The 18,101-nt window shown below is 47.0% G+C and overlaps 1 protein-coding gene across 1 annotated transcript; it reads right to left on the bottom strand.

Annotated features, from left to right (window-relative positions):
- Positions 1–2,504: 2,504 nt before the first annotated feature.
- C1H1orf116 (chromosome 1 C1orf116 homolog) lies at positions 2,505–15,968 on the bottom strand. Its single transcript, XM_045136712.1, has 4 exons — positions 15,854–15,968; positions 10,586–10,765; positions 7,026–7,206; positions 2,505–4,919 (listed from the first exon to the last, which is right to left on the bottom strand). The coding sequence occupies exons 2-4, from the start codon at positions 10,682–10,684 to the stop codon at positions 3,382–3,384; spliced, it is 1,818 nt and encodes a 605-aa protein (XP_044992647.1). The 5' UTR covers positions 10,685–10,765; positions 15,854–15,968; the 3' UTR covers positions 2,505–3,381.
- Between the last annotated feature and the right edge of the window lie 2,133 nt (positions 15,969–18,101).

Below are 18,101 nucleotides of genomic sequence, written 5' to 3'. Positions count from 1 at the left end.
ACTGAGCTCTGCAGTGTACAAACACGGAGCCTGTCACCTCTAATATCATTTCTTCATTCCAACAATCTTGGAAAGCTGATAGTTCTTCCCCATTTGACAGATAGGGAACTGTGAGGTTCACAAAGTTAAAGTGACACCCCCAGAGAACTTGATTGGTCCATAATGGGGGAGGGATTTGAGCCTCGATTCATGTGGATTCATGAGGAAAAGAACAGAGAAGCCTTACATCTGCAGCCTTCCAAAGCATCTGATGGAGATAGCATGACTCCACCTGCCCATGCTGGGTCCATGAGATTGAAGCTTCCCATTCTCACAGTATGCCTCCTCCCCTGCCAACAAAGAACCATGGAAGCCAGAGAGAGAAAGAGGCTCCTTGCCCACTCTTCACCCTTCACTTCCACTTCAGACTTAGGATATCAGTGAGAGCCTGTGCCCCACTCCCTTTCACTTGGCCTTCCTTTCGTGATTTCACACAGCCATGTTTGACATCGACCACCTCCAGCTTATAGGATGGCCTCTGCCAGACACACTTCCCACTGTGGAAGGAAGCACACCATTTAGTGGGTCTGTCTTGACGTCAGGAGAAGCTGGCATGTAGGCCTTCCCCACCACTCTGGAGTCACAATGTAGTACTCCCAGGAAAGCACATGGGTGGTTCTGAGGAGCAGCTGTCAACATGTCTGAGAGCACAGGCCTCTGTGTCAGGCTGAGGAGAGGTCAACTTCTGTTTTGGGCAGGTGGTTTGCACCCGGTAGCAACATGAGTATGGTGGAATAAAGCAGAGGATCAAGATCAAGTGAAGGAGAGCTGTCACCTTGGCTTTTAAAATCAAGTAGGTGGCTTTGTAATCTCTCACCTGAAAGCCCTTGAAGAGGTAGGAGTAGCTCCTCCCCCATCCTCCCCTTTCACTCCCCCAGTTCAAGTGGAATGAAGAAAAGCCCTATCTGGATTCAAGAGGATAGACCTGACCCAATTACCTTTGCTGGGTGTAACCTCACCTTCAAGAAAGTGGATGTCCTTACTGGCTCCCTCGGGCCCTCTTCAAAATAAAGAATAAGACTGAGGTTGGATTAGTTGAAGACCATCCTTACAGCAGAATACAGTCTTTTAAACATGAGGACATGGGCAAGCATGAGGTCTTTAAATAAAAGGGAAAGGAGGTGATCAGGCTGAAAGAATGGAGGAAGTGAACTGCCACTGGGATGAGGATGCAGGGGCCAGGTGAAGGCTGTACCCAGATCTGGTGTGTCTGAGGAAGAAACTTCCTTTCCCACCAGTGGAGATTTAGCAGCTGACATCCCTGGACAATGAGCCCTCAGCCTTGTGTGGTTGGCAGGGCCCCTGACTCCCATCAGGCCTCAGTTTCTAGCTTCACAGTTCCCTATTAATCATGCACTTAATGAATAAGGAATCAGGTTGTATCCTAAAATACACACATGAGCCAACTCACCTAATACGGCCCATCAAATCAATCTCCAAGAGGTGGCCTTCTGTCTTTTGGAAGCCTGTAATAAGACAGGGTTTGGCCAGTTTGGGAGTCCCCGGCCAGCCATGAGAGACCAGGTCCTCACCCTGTATAGGAATGAGGCCTCAGATGTTTGGGTGTGTGAATATACATAGAAACTGCCACACCCACACCCCACATACCCTGACAAGGTGGAGTCATTTGTTGCCCTTGATCCTGCCCTCATCATTTTCAGAAAATTTGATCTTTGACAGTGTCCATAAGGATATGAGCCTAAAAATGGTCACAGAAACTACAGGGTGTCTTTCCAGCAAGTTATTTATCTTGGACATCCTGGCCTCTAACCAGAACACAGCCATGATAGGATGTGTTTCCTAAGGGAAAGATGAGGGAAGGAGGGTCATGTTCAGCTATGTCTATCATCAACACCACACCACCATCTCACATCACTCTTTTTGTACAAGATATACAACTTGCCCTGGGACTTGAGGAGTGTTGTTATGAATTGCTAAGGATGAGCTATTGTACCATCCAGAACATTTGATCCTGATGTTAGAAGATGCTTTTGAATGTTGAAGGGCCTTGAGGCTGAGGGTCTGGTAGGGTCTCTAGATCTCTGGAGGTGCTATGCGTGGCTGTGTAGGAGCATTGGCTAATGAGACAGCGAAACAGCACACATGGCTGTATGGCGGATCCAGCATGCTCTGCTAGGCGAGCTGCTACCTGTGTGCCTTCCAAGACCCAGGTTCTAGCCTCAGCTCTGTCACTAAATGGGAAAGTGGCCGTAATGAGTCACTTCCCTTGTCCAGTGGTTGGATGGAGCTTTATTATTGAAGATGCATTTTAGCTCTGATACTCCATGTACAGTATCTCTTCTCTATCATTGAAACAGAGGAAAACAGAAAACTTCCTAACAGCAGGGACAAGGTTTGAAACAGTCTGTGTATTATAAAATCTCTGCGCGGGTCTTCTATGTTAGTGCTGACCGGCCCTCAAGCCAGACAGGGAGACAGAAAGCGAGAAGAACAGGACATTGGAGTCGTGTATCATGGCATAGTTTATTACTGAATTTATCAAGCCCATGGACAAAGACTCTCGTGGGTGGAGGTGGAGGAGTGTGTCACCTACCCTGCCTCCTCAGAGCAATGAGCACTGCTCTGCTGTCAGAGAACTAAGAGATTGAGATAAAGAGATGTGTCCTACATTGGGGCTGGTGCTTGAGAAGACAGTGGGTGGAGAGCTAGCCGACCAGCCCCTCCCCGGCCTCAGGTCCAGGAGGCCTGAGGGAGGAAGGTGGCCAAGTGTGAGTCTGTCCCCATCTATGGCAGGGATTCAAGGAGGCCCATATTGCACGAGACCCTTTGTCTGTAGAATGTTATTGTTTTTCAAGTCACTTGCACATCCTTTGTCTCATTTGACTTTTCTTCTCAGGTTTGGTCACCCCTCTCCACGCAGTTGTGGGAAAGGTTCAACTTTGTCCATTGTAAGATCTCCAGCAGGAGCAGACTTTGGTGCCATTACTCCTTGTGTTATATAAATATAGTGTCCATAGCATAAACAAAGTCTCCTTCCTCTCTCTCTCTCTCTCTCTCTCTCTCTCTCCCTCTCTCTCTCTCCCTCACACACACACACACACTCACTCTCTCTCTCTCTCTCTCTCCACACACACAAACACACAGGCTCTCATGTGACTCATCTTCAGGATGATCGTGCAAGATGCAAGACCTCTGTGGCACAACTGCTCTGATTACAAATATAAGCTTGAACATAAGCCTCTCCCATCTTCACTGACACGGCAGAAAACACCTGAGAGAAGACTGCCCCACCCAAGCCCTGAGCTGTGGGGTCTTAAAGGCTCCTCGTTAGAGCCAGTCTCTTCGGGGGAGGGGTGCTGCTGACAAGCCTGGTGGCTTGAGTTACTCCTTCAGCAGTCCCAGCTTCTTCAAAGCCTCTCTCCTGTGTTCATCAGGGACACCCTTTGGGGAGATCTTGACACTGACGCAGGAAGGTCGAGGAAGCTTGTCATGGCTCTGTCCTTGGTAGGACAAGCGTTTAGAGTTCTGGCCCTGCTCCAGGTCAGCCAACTTGCCCAGCTGGACAACTGCAAAGTCCTTCCCCATACCCAAGGAAGCAGGGCGGGGTCGGGTATTACGCAAGAAGTTGGGTGATTTCTTGTCCAAGAGGGAATCCTTTCCCAGAGACGTGCTAGCTTGAGAGATGGGTTGTGTCTCGCTAGCAGAGAGATAACTGCTCAGCCCCACACCTGACCGCTCTAAAGTATTGGACTTGAAGTTTATCTGTCTCAAGCCAGGGATGCTACTTTCCTGAAGGGTTAAGCCTAAGTCGAGCTTGGGCTGAGTCAGGGAATTATTAGCCTTTGAGGCCTTAGGGATAGGAATGGGCATGGACTTGGCAGTTGCAACCTTTCCTGGAGGGGGTTCCTGGGCACGGATCCAAACCTTGCCTGATGAAGACTTGGTAGCTGGAGCCTTCATCAGGGAAGGCCCTGTTGCTGGAATTTTCTCTGCAGCAGGCACAGCTACAGAGACTGGACCTGGAGCTGCTGGCTGAGCTGAGGTCTGGGCCTGAGAAGGGCCCTGACCATGAGCCTCCTTGAGTCTGAGCGATCCAGCGTATTTACCTACATGGAGGCTTGGATCATCTTGGTCCTGGGGAAGCCCTAGCTTTTCCAGGGCCTCTCTCCGTGCTTTCCTCTGCTCCTGCAGGGAAGAGGAAACAGGGCCAGGATCGGAAGCCTCTGCCTGACGAGACAGCCTGTTCTGGGGATGGCTATGGAAGCTGCTCCGGCTGCTCTTCAGAACGATGTTAGGTGGCAGCCTGCGGGGCTTCGCGGCTGTGAGGGGAGCCAGTTGGGCATTTGGCTTGTCCCCTGACCCTGATAGGGGCGTCTCTTCAGCTCTAGCATTCCGAGATGACTGGGCAGGAGGTGGCTGTGGTGGTTGTGGGCTTTCTGTCCAATCTTTCTGACAGGTTTTATGGGACATGGCTTCTGGTGACACCCCCTCTCTCTCCTGGGCTCTGACAGGGGTGTGGAGCTGCAACGTGTGGCTCAGCTCTCGTGGCTCTGTGGAAAGACTGTCTTCCCCACCCTGCTTTGGCTGGATGTCCTGGAAGGCTTCTGGTGGGGGGATGAGCACCGTGTCCAGGTCAAGAGGAGCTCCCCGGGGGCTGCCCACTGCCTGGTGAGGCTCAGTGCTCTGGCTGCCCTGTGCTTTCTCGGGCTCTGGTAGGAGTCCTACAGAGGCTTCAGAGGTGTGGCCGTTTGTCTGGGTGGAGCTTCTCCTGAGGTTCTGGCTTCTGCCAAGGTGGAGGTTTCTGGGAAGGCTGTAGGAGCCAGACCTGAGGCTCAGGCCGGGGGACTTGGGTGGATCTGAGGACTGGGCCACCCTTCTTGGCTCTGGCCCTTGCTGAATGATTATGTCCTCTGGCTTTTCTGTGAGGATGAGGGAGAAGAGGAAAAAAAGAGTGGACAGAGATTAGAATGCTGCCCCAGAAGGGAGAGCAAATGGTTTCTGAACTCTCTTCCCAAACTGTAGTGAATGAAGTTTGTCTTCCTTGCTGTACTTTTGGTTGCTTTTTGTTTGTTTTTGTTTTGTTTTTGAGACAGGGTCTCGCTCTCTCACTCTAGCCCAAGTCGACCTGGAACTCACTCTGTAGTCCTAAGCTGACCTCAAACTCATAGCAGTCCTCCCACCTCTACCTCCCAAGTGCTTGAATTAAAGGAATGCACCATCATGCTGCCTGTTTTGCTTACTTTTTTCAAAAAATATATTATTTATTTACATACTTAAGTATTTGAGAAAGAGAGAGAGAATAGGGTGTCAGGGCCTCTAGCCACTGTAAATGAAATGGATGCATGTACCACCTTGTACATTTGGCTTATGTGGGTACTGGGGAATCAAACCTGGGTCCTTAGGCTTCACAGGCATGCACCTCAATCACTAAGCTATCTCTCAGCCCTGTTTTGCTTGATTTTAAAGGATAAACACTGACATAGAGCAATAGACCAAGAATAGCAGGTTCCAGCTAGGCATGGTGGCACACACCTTTAATCCCAGTACTTGGGAGGCAGAGGTAGGAAGATCGCCAAGAGTTTGAGGCCAGCCTGAGACTACATAGTGAATTCCAGGTCAGCCTGAGCTAGAGTGAGACCCTACCTTGGAAAACCAAAAAAAAAAAAAAAAAAGCAGATTCCTTTTAATTAGGGGTTGATTTTTCATGACAATTGGGCAATGCTACATCCCAGTTGCTTCCTGTCTATGGGGGTTTGTATCAGGTGTCCCCATAAACTTAGGAGTTCTGAATGCTAGGTCCCTAGATAATGGCAATTTGGGAATTAAAGCCTCCTGGAGGCTGTGTATTGTTGGGGGCTTATGGGTGTTATAGCCAGCTTCCCCATGCCAGTATTTGGCACACTCTCCTGTTGCTATTGTCCACCTGATGCTGGCCAGGAGGTGATGTCCACCTCTGCACATGCCTTCATTTTGCCCTGCCATTGTGGAGCTTTTCCTTGAGTCTATAAGCCAAAATAAACCCCTTAATCCCACAAGCTGTTTTTGGTTGGGTGTTTTCTGCCAGCAATGTGAGCCTGACTGCAACACCATCCTTAACTCAGGGTTTCTCAGACTTACACTAGAATTGGGGAGAAACTTGGGGAAGTCCCTTCTCGTTACCTCGGGGTCCCAGGTAACTGAGACCAGTGGAAGCATTTGAACAAATGGTTTGCTCTCGAGGTAACTACTTGTGGCCTGCTGCTTTCTGGGAGAGCCTGAATGGTTCTGCGACTGCACAGTGTCTGCTCCAGAGTCACATGGTGTCTGGCCTTCCAGGGAACATAAGACTCACAAGCTCTGTGAATCAGCCTCAAGTGTCAGCATCCCCACTTACTCCTCTATAGGGAGAATCCAAAGCACTTTGCTCAAAGAATGAATGAGTGGCTGTAGCCCTGATACCAGTAGGACTGTCCACAGTATCCACAGTAGTGAAGTTCTCCATTAATCCTGAGACATCTAGCCCACACGTGTCACATCCTGCCCTTCTGTTCTTTTAAATATCATCCTGTCCCTTTTGACTGAGCCGAGCTGGAACACTGTTTGCTCTTCACCCTCTAACAAGGACACAAGGACTTCGAGGTGCCACCCGCTTAGCTGGGGTGCCCTTCTCTCTCATATCTCACTCGGGCTTATTCTCTGGGTTACCCAGATTAGCTCCCTAGGCTTAGTCTCTCCAGTGCCAAATAATCTGTCCCTCCCCTGCTGCTCCCCAACTTGTAGTGCCATATCTCTTCAGAGCTCTCCCGTGACAGGAGCCAGCCAAACACCTTTCCCTCCCAGGTTTCTGCTGCTTCACTGAAAGAAAGACACAGGAAGCTGGTTTCCTCAAGTGTCTTCCCTCCCCTCCCAGGGACAAGACTATTTGGCCCAGAGAGTGCAGGGCTCCTGCTTCTTCCTGGGACTTCCGCAGCACAGGGCAAGCAGGGTGGAAGGTGGTGAGAGGCATTGACTTTCTGAGTGTTGCTTTCCTAGACATTCTGTCTTACCTTGGGGAGCTTGCTGGGTAAGAGGCAGTGCTTGGAAACCTTGAGAAGTGGTAGCCGCTGGCTCTGACTCGTCAATGGACAGTCTGCTGTCGGCCTCGGCGTCCAGGGAGCCAATGGTCTCCTCCAGGAAGAGCAGACACTCCTTCTCCTCAGCAGACAGGAAATCGTAGCTGTTGTCACTCTGTAGGAAGACAGGACTGTGAGAGGGAGTGCTCCATAGAAACTGGCGGGGCTCAGACCTTACCCTGCTGTGGGGAAAGAATGTTGAAAAGCTGGCAACCTTTTCCTGGTGCTGCTCTGCCAGGCTGCTTCCTGCAAATGTAGGCTCCAGGAAGGGCAGAGGTTGTCCCACCGGGCCTCCCAGCAGGCTGATGTTAAGGACCTTTCTTTTGCTTAGGGCTGTGTAGAATGTTTAGGGGTACAAATCAAAAGGAGCTCCTCCAGATTCTAATTCTAATTCTGGGTGACTTTTATCCACCATTTCACCACATGTGTAACTTCGAATTTTATGGGCAACAAAATAGTTTGACCTGAAAATTCAATGGTATTTCTTTTTCAACTTTGCAAAGTACTTCTGCATACTCAATTTGGAAGCCAATTACTAGCTGGGAACCACATACAAACTTACTAAATAATTTTTACTTTACTTTGAAATACATTCCATATAGGATTTTTCTCCTTGATAATTTTCTCAATGGCATTTGGCTACAGCTAACATTCAAACAAGCATGTATTTCTTAAGCAAATATTAACTTAAGGTGAAGACACTGGGTGATGTAGCAGGAGGGGAAAGCAGTATAAACATCAAGTAGATGCTCAAGCACTGTTTTCATAGGATAATGCACACAGGGGTGGGTGGAAGAAGGTACTATAGCCACCTCTGATGGTTCTGCCTACACACCACCTAACTTAGGTGATTGATGGGAAAGCGACTCTTGAAAGAAAGAGATAGAAATAAAAAATGAAAGGAGCAATTAATTGGAACATAAGAAATATGGAGTAAGGTGCCCCCCTTGGCATCTCCACTCCTCTTTCTGATATTTGGGACACTTCAGAGTTGCCTATCCTCCAAACCCATGAGGATGGCCAGAGAAGATTATGAAATAGTCCTAAAACTATCCGGGGGGAAGGGGGAGGAGAAGGTTGCTAAATAACCCTTCCAGGTGCCCTTGCTCCTGGTCAGGTGACTGATTAGGGACTACATTTTGAGGGAAAATCTAAATATGCTTCTTGGAGTTTCTTGAATGAAGATCTCCATCACTGTCCTCCACCTCCTTTTCCTAAAATGGCCTTGCCATGGGTAAGCCACCTCTGAATTTCTCCTCTGTAATCCATGATTCCCTTTGAAAACCTTTAATTCCCAGCATACTCTTTACACAGTACAATGTGATTATTCACATGGGTCTCTAACAATCAGAAACAGACAGATGTCTCTGTGGTCCCAAACCTCCAGGGCCCAAAGGAATTTTGCATATATTTGTAAGCACTTTGGATGTGTGTGGATGTGCTGCTTTTCCGACCTCACTTTTTTTTTTTTTGGTTTTCGAGGTAGGGTCTCACTCTAGCCCAGGCTGACCTGGAATTCACTATGGAGTCTCAAGGTGGCCTTGAACTCATGGTGATCCTCCTACCTCTGCCTCCCAAGTGCTGGGATTAAAGGGGTGCACCACCACGCCTGGTTTCCTACTTCGATTTTATATATTAAAACCCATTAGTTAGTCATCCAGGAATGGTGGCACACATCTGTAATCCCACCGGGACAAGGTTGGCCTAGGCTAAATAAAGAAACCCTGTCTCAAGACCAAACAAAACAGAAACAAACTCGCTAACTATATAAAACATCTCTCAAATTTAATACAGACCTTTTACAATCCTTAAATTTTCAAATATTTTTTTAAGGATACAGGGCAATGGAGTTTAAGTCCTTTGGGGTTAGCATAATATGACCAGGATGAACAACAAAGGAATAATTACACTGGATGTGAGGTATATTTACTCTTTCACTCTAGCTTTACAACAGTCAAGACTTAAGTCATGCCCAGACAAACTGTACTTTATTAGATACCACTCACAAATAGTTACACATTGTGATTTTGGAAGTTTCTGTCTCTACTCATAGACGGGCTACTTTTTTTTTTTTCTACATAGAGGCAAGTGCCAAATCTATGTCTTGTCATCTATCTACCTTCTGTTTAATTTTTCTGTCATTTTTGAGCCTATAGCCCATGGTGGTCTGGAACTTATAATTCTCCTCCTTTTTTTTCCTAAGTGTTGAAATCACAGGTGTGTGCTACCACACCCAGCAATGAGATATATATGGCTGTACTGAGGATGCAACTCAGCTTGCAAGTGCTAGGCAAGTACTCTACACTGAGCTGCACCCCAGTCTTTCTAATGCTTTATTGTTACTGGGTAGCTAGCTCTTTCCACCATATTAAAACATTACATCCTATAGGGAGGCTTGTAAGACTCAGAAAGCTGCAAGATTCACATGGTCCCTCCACAAGGTTATATAAAACAGTATATAAACAGCTGGGGGAGGAACAACTTTCTTCCATGGCGCTGTCTACAAGTTGGCCAGGGAGCTCCAGGGATACAGTTAGAATTCCTGACCCCCATGCTGGGATGGGCTTCTTGGTGACACAGTAGCCTGAGAGTCAGGCAGGCTCCAGCAAGTAACCCCCATAAACTCATGGGTTCCCCAAGCTAGACTTGGATGAAGTTGTTTCTTTGGGTTGTTAGTACCCTATCTGTGGTAAAGAGATGTTTTGTTCACAATTCACCAGGACAAGTAATACAACATATTCCTCCCATTAACTCTTTCCAAGAATTCCATGAGTTATGGGGCTGGAGAAATTGCTCAGTGGTTAAGGCATTTGCCTGCAGCACCGAACAACACAGGTTCAATTCCCCAGTACCCACATAAAACCAGATGCACTAGGCAGCACATGTATCTGCAGTTTGTTTGCAGTGGCAGGAAGCCTTGGTGCACCCATACACTCTGTATCTCTTCTCTCTATTTCTCTGTGCTTGCAAATAAAATATTTTTAAAAAGAGGATTCCATGAACCAGGGGTTAATAGTTATTCCATTTTAAAGCTTGAGACTGAAGCTTATAGAAGTTGGCAATCTGTCCAAGGGCATTAGCTTATAAGTAGGGAACTCATATGTGTTTGGCTCTGAAGGAGTTCCCAATTACTCTGTTCTCTTGGTTCTTTGTAAAAGACTATAGTTGTGCTGTTCATTGCAGAGGACTTCAAGAGTCCACATGCTACAAGGATCCGCCTTCTGCTTTCCACTAGAACCTAAGATCATAGCAGGCCGGCTCCTCTTCCCCAGACAAACTAACAGGAGTTGGGGGACTTTATTGGTCCTACTGCTCTCTAGGCTGTCTTACCCCATTTTCTATAGAACCAGGGGTGACTCAGAGACAGAAAATGCCCAGTGATTCATTCACTGACAAGGAAGATGAAAGAGAAGGTCCAGGGAGTGATGGGGGTGGCCATGAGGGACAGGGCAGGGTGGGGCTGGGCAAGGTTGTGAGCAGGAGAGAGTACATACAGATTCAGAGTGGGCGGTGCTCATCATGCTGTCCCAGCTGCTGATGCAGGTCACGGGTTCTGAGCCAGGCCCTGCTGACCAAAGCTCCCTCTTGGGCATCGCCTGAAGCAAGGTTGCAGGGGTGGTGAAAGGGGTTCCCAGAGGGGAAGCGAAGGAAGTGAAGAATTTCCCAAGCTGGGCCTGAAAAGAGAACAATTAAAGCCACATGTAAGCCAAGCCAAGGCTTCTGCAAGGCTCTGCCCAGGCCCCAGGGCAACATGGCAGCAAAGACACCAAGCAAGCAGAGAGCTGGAAGGGGGTCATGACTAGTCATGGTCTGAACCCTGCCCCCAGCCTACATGGAGGGACATGCAGAAAGATGAACTTAGGGGGTGGAGAGGCAGTCTACTGGAGGTTCTGTTCCTTCTCTTCTATTCCTTTTCTGAAGCACAGAGCTTAACTATACTTTTATTACTAAAACCAATAAATATTACACAACTAATAGCCTGGATCTGGATGGAGATGTGTCTGAGTCCAAACCCAATTGAGCCATTTAGTTATTTGACTCGAGGCAAATTATTCATTAAATATGGCTAACATATAAGGATTAGATGAGAGAACAGTTTAGTTGATAGCAAAGACTCAAGTACTTAATAAAATGAATAGCTACTATTCTTGCAATAAAAAGATCTACCTCAGACCAATCTCAACTGAAGCACAGGGAGCAGGAGATTGATTTGAAAAAGGAGGGAGAGGGCTGTAGAGATTGCTTAGTGGTTAAACGCTTGCCTGTGAAGCCTAAGGAAACTGGTGTGACGCTTGAATCCCCAGGACGCATGTAACTCAAACGCACAAGGTGGAACATGCATCTGGAGTTCGTTTGCAGTGGCTGGAGGCCCTGATGTGCCCATCCTCTCTCTCTGCCTCTTTCACTCTCTGTCTGTCCCTCTCAAATAAATAAATAAAAATAATAAAAATATTTTTAAAAGGTTCTGGTTAAATGGGAGACTATGGGCTGGAGAGAAGGAATGGGGGTTTTAATAGAAGCTACTTCTTGAGTATGGCACTGTAAAGCAATGAAATGCTTCACGGAGAATGCTGCACAGCACATGGCCCAGTAATTTTCAGCTGTGCTCGCAGTCTATAATGACATCATCACAACCACTACCGGAAAGACTGCCATCATCCCTGAGCCCTGAGTGACATGACCATGGCACTGCAGCGGGTGACATAAACCCAGTTTCCCTCTTGTGCACCACTGACTCTGCTGTTGCGTTCATTCCCAACCAAGTTCCCTGGACTATGTCAGATAAACCAGAGAAATGTCCTGCGTAGCTAGCTTCCTCACTATATCAGCCTCTGAGGAGAAAACATGTCAAGTTTTTTGTGGCAATTGTAAAGGAAGTCATTGTTATTTCCAGGAAATCCCCAAGACTTGGGGAAATAACTGTAGGAAATACTCCACCAGAGCTGGGCAGGACAAGGGGAACTCCTCTATGTAAAATGAAATTCTGAGAGAACCACGAACAAAATTCAGTGTCAAGGTCAAATACAAAGTGAGAAGAAATCTGGAATTGTGTCTGACCCTGGACCTATGTTTTGCCTACAACACCACAGTATATTTTAACTATCTCTGCTACTCTCTATGCTATGAGGTGAAAATGACCTAGGAAAACATGTTTTGTTTGAGATGTGGGTACTTGGGACAAGGATGCCAGGGTACATATGCCTTTGTTCTCTGCCAAGAGCTGCTTCCAGCACCATGGGCAGGTTTGGGCTTAGTTCAGCAAGCCTTCCAACCCTGTACTGTGGCAAGTCTAAGGTCTCATGGAGGACATCTTCTGCTTGGGAGGAGCCCTTCAAGTGGGGCAAAGAGAGGTAGAGCAATGGGAGCCTCTCAGGACATAAGGAGGGGCCCAGAAAGGCCAAAATGCCACAGCAGCCCAGTGATAAATTAGGACTGATCAGCTAGTTGGGACTTCTGTCTGAGGTCAGTCCCTTAATATTCAAAACCCAAAGAAACAGGAACACGAGATAGTCATGCTTGGTCATCTCAGCTATGCATTCTGTTAGTGGCTGTCCAGGTTCAGCGAGTGCTCACACATTCCTAACATTCTGTAAGGTTAAGGCCATCAGAACAAATTGGAGCCATCTCTCATAAACTTATGTGCTCAGAAATGGCACTCGGAACACATGTGAATAAGCTTGCCAGCTGTCTCTTTTTGGAAGGATGCTTCTTGGCTTTCTAACCTAGTGCCGTCAGTCTTTTCTTAAATGTTTTATTTCCCAGTGCAATGTGGGAATGTTTTCAGTTAAAGTAGCATTTGTGACCACTTGATAGGCACTAGGGATATAAAACCGTGTAAGACAAAGGCATTATTTTCACGAAGTCAGCGTAGATTCAAAGATTTATTTTTTGTTCCACTTTTCTTCGATGTAAAACTGGGGTGATGAATGTTTAAGGTGACTCACTGTAATTAGTGTAATGTTCTCTCTGAATGGTTAAACAGGCGCTGCCTCTTACTTTCAGAGAAAATCACTACCTTCATCCTTTCACGCATGCTTTGGGCTTTAGAGTGACTTGCCAGCCTCTCCTTCCTCCCAGAGAAGCCCACTGCACCCTTCATTCAGAGCCTGAAGCAGCTGGAAGACACAGAACTCTGGGAAGAGCTCTGCTTCAAGAGAACTGGCATGCGGTCTGCATGCTGTCGCTTACAGACTGGCTGCCCTTAGATCTGCTCATCAGATCTTCAGAACAACCCGGGAACAAAGTCTTCATTGTGTGGGCAAGAATGGAGAGTCTCTTCTCAAGCTCCTTGGGGAAATAAGGAATGGCCTCCACCTGCATCTACAGGGCCACATGTGGATTTAGGCTCTCGGGGGGACATCTCAGTGACTGACAAGATGCCAGCATACATGCACCTACAGAAGGGTCATTGGCCAACTCAAAGATCACCTTCTCTTCTACTTCACCTCTGGAATCCTGTGTATTATCTGGGTCAGCTTCATACCTCAGGCACTTTGTTGTCCCCAAATAAACACATACGAGTAAAGAAATGGCACCACATGCCATTGCAGATTGTGCCATCAGCAGCACACAGTCAGCTGAAGACGTGGCTGAACCCTGAGTGAGCGCTGAGTAAGTGCGGTGCTTGCACCTGATCTCTCAACTTGGATTTTTAGACTCCAGGAGTCTAAGCAGTAAAAAAGTACGCGCTGCTTCTGCCACTTTTCCACGCTCCATCACCAGCTGCACACAACTTAGATGCTCTGTTCCTGTCTACCAACTTTACAACCTTGAAACTTGGCTAAATCAGGGCAGCCATCGAAACCCCTGATAAGAAACCCGAGAAACAAAGCGGTCAAGGTGAGTCTGGTATCTTTGCACCCTTGACCTCCTTTGGGGACTTGAGAAGAGGGAATGGGCTAAGAAATATGCACAACCCATGGGCAGTACCACCCATCCAAAGACATTAAATATTAACTACTGCACTGAAACTGGCTAAGCCTTGGAAAAGAGTAAATAAATGGCACATGTCAAATTCTGGCATCTAAAGTGGGTGTGGTGGGGAGAGGTCCCAAGTGCCATTCTAGGCTGGCTGAATCAGACTTTCTGAACAGGCCCAGGCCTCCTTATCATCCCATGAAGTCGGCCTCTCCTCCTAGAACTCACAGAGGTTTCCTGTTTCTCCTTGACCAGGGGGCTCTGCTTTTTGTTGACTGAGAACTGGGCCTTGGGCTGGAGAACTTTTTTAAAACTTCTGGGAAGACTAAAATTTGCACCATGTGCATGAGTTTCTCTGTGTTTATGCAACATTAAAATTTCTTTCACCAGTGGTTTGAGGGAAGGGGTGAGTGGATAACCCTCTGCATAGAAGGGTCACTACAGGTGACCCTGATTGTTGACAAATTTCCCATTTCTGAAAGTCTTCACACAGTGAGTGGGGTGTGCTGGTTTGTGGTGTAAAGGGAGCTAACATTTAAAGCTACAGTATTCAGGACCAGAGCCTAATACATTCTTCCAGGGCTGTATGCCAGAACGTGGGAACCTGTCTCTGAGGGCTTCCTATTTCTCTTCCCTGTAGCAGAAGGGGAAAGGCACATTAGTGATGACACATGAACCTCCATGATGGAGGGCAAGGAGCTGCTGTGCTCCTGCGACTGGACTTCTTCCTGGGACAGGCACACTTGCCACACAAACTGCCATCTGGGATATGTGAAAGGACCTAAAGTAAAACCACCACCCTGGTCCAGTTCTCTCCATGGATTCTGTCACACTAGCTTGGGCTGAGCCCCACTTGAAACTTGGACCAGACTTGACATGCTGTGATGAGTTAAAATGTGGGTGAGGTCCAACAGGACCAAGGAACTTTCTGTTTATGTCTGGATCTATTAGGCAAAGTCAGAAACTTAATTAGTTGACACAAAATAAGCTTAAATTTTATAGCTACATTATCTATGTGTTTTCTAGCAGTAACCTGCTCGAAAAACTGATGTGGAGTTTTCTCATTTGGCCCATATATCATATCCCCTTATAAACTAACCTAGCCCAGTTTAGACTTTACACATCTGTCCACAAAATGTATTATCAACTACCATCATTGAACATACACTCACACATTGCAACTTTGATTTAAATATAGACACTGAGCCACGGGAGCATTTCCTTTTACAAATGCAATGGAAAACCAAGGTTACAAGGGGCTGGGAGACGGCTAAGCAGTTAAAGGTGCTTGCTTGCAAAACGAAGGTACTCAGCTCACCTATGAGGGTCCCCATTCCGACTCTGCTCCAATTCTCTTCTGAAATCACAACCCACTCTCAGTTACTTGAAAATGGAGTTTCAAAACGCTACGCAAACCTTTTGCTGTTATTGAGACAACTCTTGCCGGTAGCCCAGGCTTCCCTGGAGCTTGTCATGTAGCAGCAGGCTGGCTGCAAACTTGCTGTCCTTCTGCCTCAGCCTTCTCAGTGCTGTTATTACACGTATGCTCCACCACACCTGGCTGTTTTGGTGGTGGTGTTGTGTACAATATGCTTACCAAACTTCAATGAAAAACAAGTTGTTCCTCAGTCCTGGGCTCTATAAAAATCTTCCAAAAGCAGACAGCCATCACATAGTTTAATCTCAGGCTGGAGCTGGAGACTTGAGGAGCAGAGAAGAAAACCTCTAGCTGGGGTGGAAAGGGGTACCGCTGCTGCCTCCCCGCCAACCCGATAGCTCTGACTTCCCCTGAAGTCTCTTCATTTGCTGAAGAATAAGCAATGGTTGGTTAGTGGTTAACTCACCTTCACTGGGTGGAGGTCTGAAGAAAGGAAATACCCTTTTGTCCCAAAGGGTAGAGACAGAGTCAGAGCCTGCCTCCTTTGCCTCCTAGTGTTTTCTTCTTCTGACCTCCTCCTGACTTACCTACACAGGTAAATGCCTCACCTGCGCTGCCTAGCCACACCCTGCCGCTGACTCTAAGCCAATCCGGGCTTCCCTGCAGCTGTTTCTCCAGGGGCAGTTTGGGTGGGGAATGAGCAAGGTGGAGCTTCTCCCACTTGGCCAGTCATCTCTGGCCCTCCCCTTTCCTTCTCAGGCCCAATAAAAAGCCCAGAAGGAGGCGGGGGTGGAGTGGGGAGAGGGTTGGAAGGCTGGGACTCAGAGACTCAGAGTGAGCCAAAGAGACTTGAGGTTTCATTGTTATGAAGCGCAGACAGCCCCTCTAGGTAGCGTGTTTTGCTATGGGTCTGCAAACTTGATTTCCTGTCAGAACAGCCTTCTTCCACTTGAAGCTAAGCATTCCCCCGAATTCTCCAGGTTCAAATCCCCTGTGGCTAGTTTTGCTAGTACCAGAATCACTTCCATAGACAGCCTTCAACTCCACTCATGTTCAGAGGTAGTGGGAAGGGGTGTGGGTGTCTCAAGGCTGGGAAACTACCCCAGCCTGCCAGCAACCCTTTTGGTGAGAGAAATGAAACGGTTCCCTAGGAGGTCCTTTTTATGATGAAAAAGTGACTGGACAGAGTAAAGGGAGAAAGCTTGATCTCTATCATTTGGATTCCTAGTCCCTTTTAGCTGCTCACTGAGAGTAGTAATAAATATTAAGTAAAAATAAAATAAGCTACCAACCAGTTTAGCAACTCCTGTCTCCTTCTGAGGAAAGTTTTCTGAAATGTGTGGGAAGAAGAGAGTAAGGAGAATTCATGGCTTTCAGGAAGAAATCTTCGTTCCACTGCAGAGGCCATTCTTGCCACGTCTTTTTGCCTGAGAGCTTGTTCCCTACCCCTATGAATGCTGCTTATCCCCAGTAACAACTTGCAAGGTATTTCATTTGCTAGCATTAAAAGGGTGAAAAGAAAAAAATGTAAATAAATTCATGTAATAACTGCCAAAGTAAAGAAAGCTCTTGCAGTACGCTAGGCATTATGCTAAATACTTTTCCATATCATTGAGTTTTTAAATTTTTTATTGACAACTTCTATACTTACAGACAATAAACCATGATATTTCCCTCCCCGCCCCCATTTTCCTCTTCACAACTCCGCTCTCCATCATATCCCCTCCTTCTCTCCATTAGTTTCTCTTTTATTTTGATGTCATCATTTTTTTCTCCTATAATGAGGGTCTTGTGAAGGTTTTGCTAGGCACTGCGAGGTCATGGATATCAAGGCCAATTTCTGTCTGGACAGTTGCATTGTAAGGAGTGGTACCCTTCCTTTGGCTCTTACTTTCTTTCCACCACCTCTTCCTCAATGGACCCTGAGCCTTGGAGGGTGTGATAGATGTTTCAGTGCTGGACATTCCTCTGTCACTTCTCAGCACTGTCTTGTCTTTTGGGTCATCCCAGCGGGTCATCACCATCTGAAAAGAGAAGCTTCTCAAACAAAAGTGAGAGTACCATTAATATATGAATATGAACATTAAGTGGAGTGCTTTCAGGGAAGTTTGGTGAGAATAATATATGCATTTATTCAGACAAGAGCAGGCTTTATCCCCCTAAGGCACATGACCTCCCCTGCCATAGGCTTTTGATTAGGTTTTCAGTACCACACCTGTATTCCCTCCCATAGAGTGGGCCTCCAGTCCAGTTAGAGAGCAGTTCGTTTCCCTCAGAGCACACATGGCACTATTGTACCCATTCAGTCATTTGCCCTGTCTGACCAAATTTGAGGCTTCCAGTGTCCACTGTTTTCACTGCTGATGACTTCTGACTCCCATAGGGCTGCATACAGTGCAGCTTTTTCTAGCTTTCAGTCGGCTGGTCTACATGGAGGTTTTCAGCTTAGCACCAGCTTAATTTTTCAGTGACCTTGCTGCCCACACATGAAGTCTTCAGCAATAGGGTCTTACCATCTGTTACTTGTGGGAAACTAAGGGTCTTGGCAATAGCCTGTAATGTTTTGGAGGCAACAGGGACCTCCCTGGCCAACAACTCACTAGTAGGTATCCCATCCCTGGCATTGAAAATTTTCTAGTAGTAATCTATGGCTTCTGGATGTGCTATTATCCAAAGAAGTAGGCTTTCATATGTCTTATTCAGAATATCTTCAA

Source organism: Jaculus jaculus, chromosome 1 (genome assembly GCF_020740685.1).
Source record: "Jaculus jaculus isolate mJacJac1 chromosome 1, mJacJac1.mat.Y.cur, whole genome shotgun sequence".
Classification (NCBI taxonomy): domain Eukaryota; kingdom Metazoa; phylum Chordata; class Mammalia; order Rodentia; family Dipodidae; genus Jaculus; species Jaculus jaculus.
Note: the sequence above shows the minus strand (reverse complement) of the source record. Positions and strands in the feature narration are given on the sequence as shown.

Bases quoted from the DNA above. Each gene is read 5' to 3' on its own strand.
- C1H1orf116 (XM_045136712.1), bottom strand. From the start codon at position 10,684: ATGCCCAAGAGGGAGCTTTGGTCAGCAGGGCCTGGCTCAGAACCCGTG. The intron at 7,207-10,585 runs GTATGTACTCTC...GTCTTCCTACAG, and splicing joins GCACCGCCCACTCTGAATCT to AGTGACAACAGCTACGATTT. The intron at 4,920-7,025 runs GTAAGACAGAAT...TCATCCTCACAG, and splicing joins TACCCAGCAAGCTCCCCAAG to AAAAGCCAGAGGACATAATC.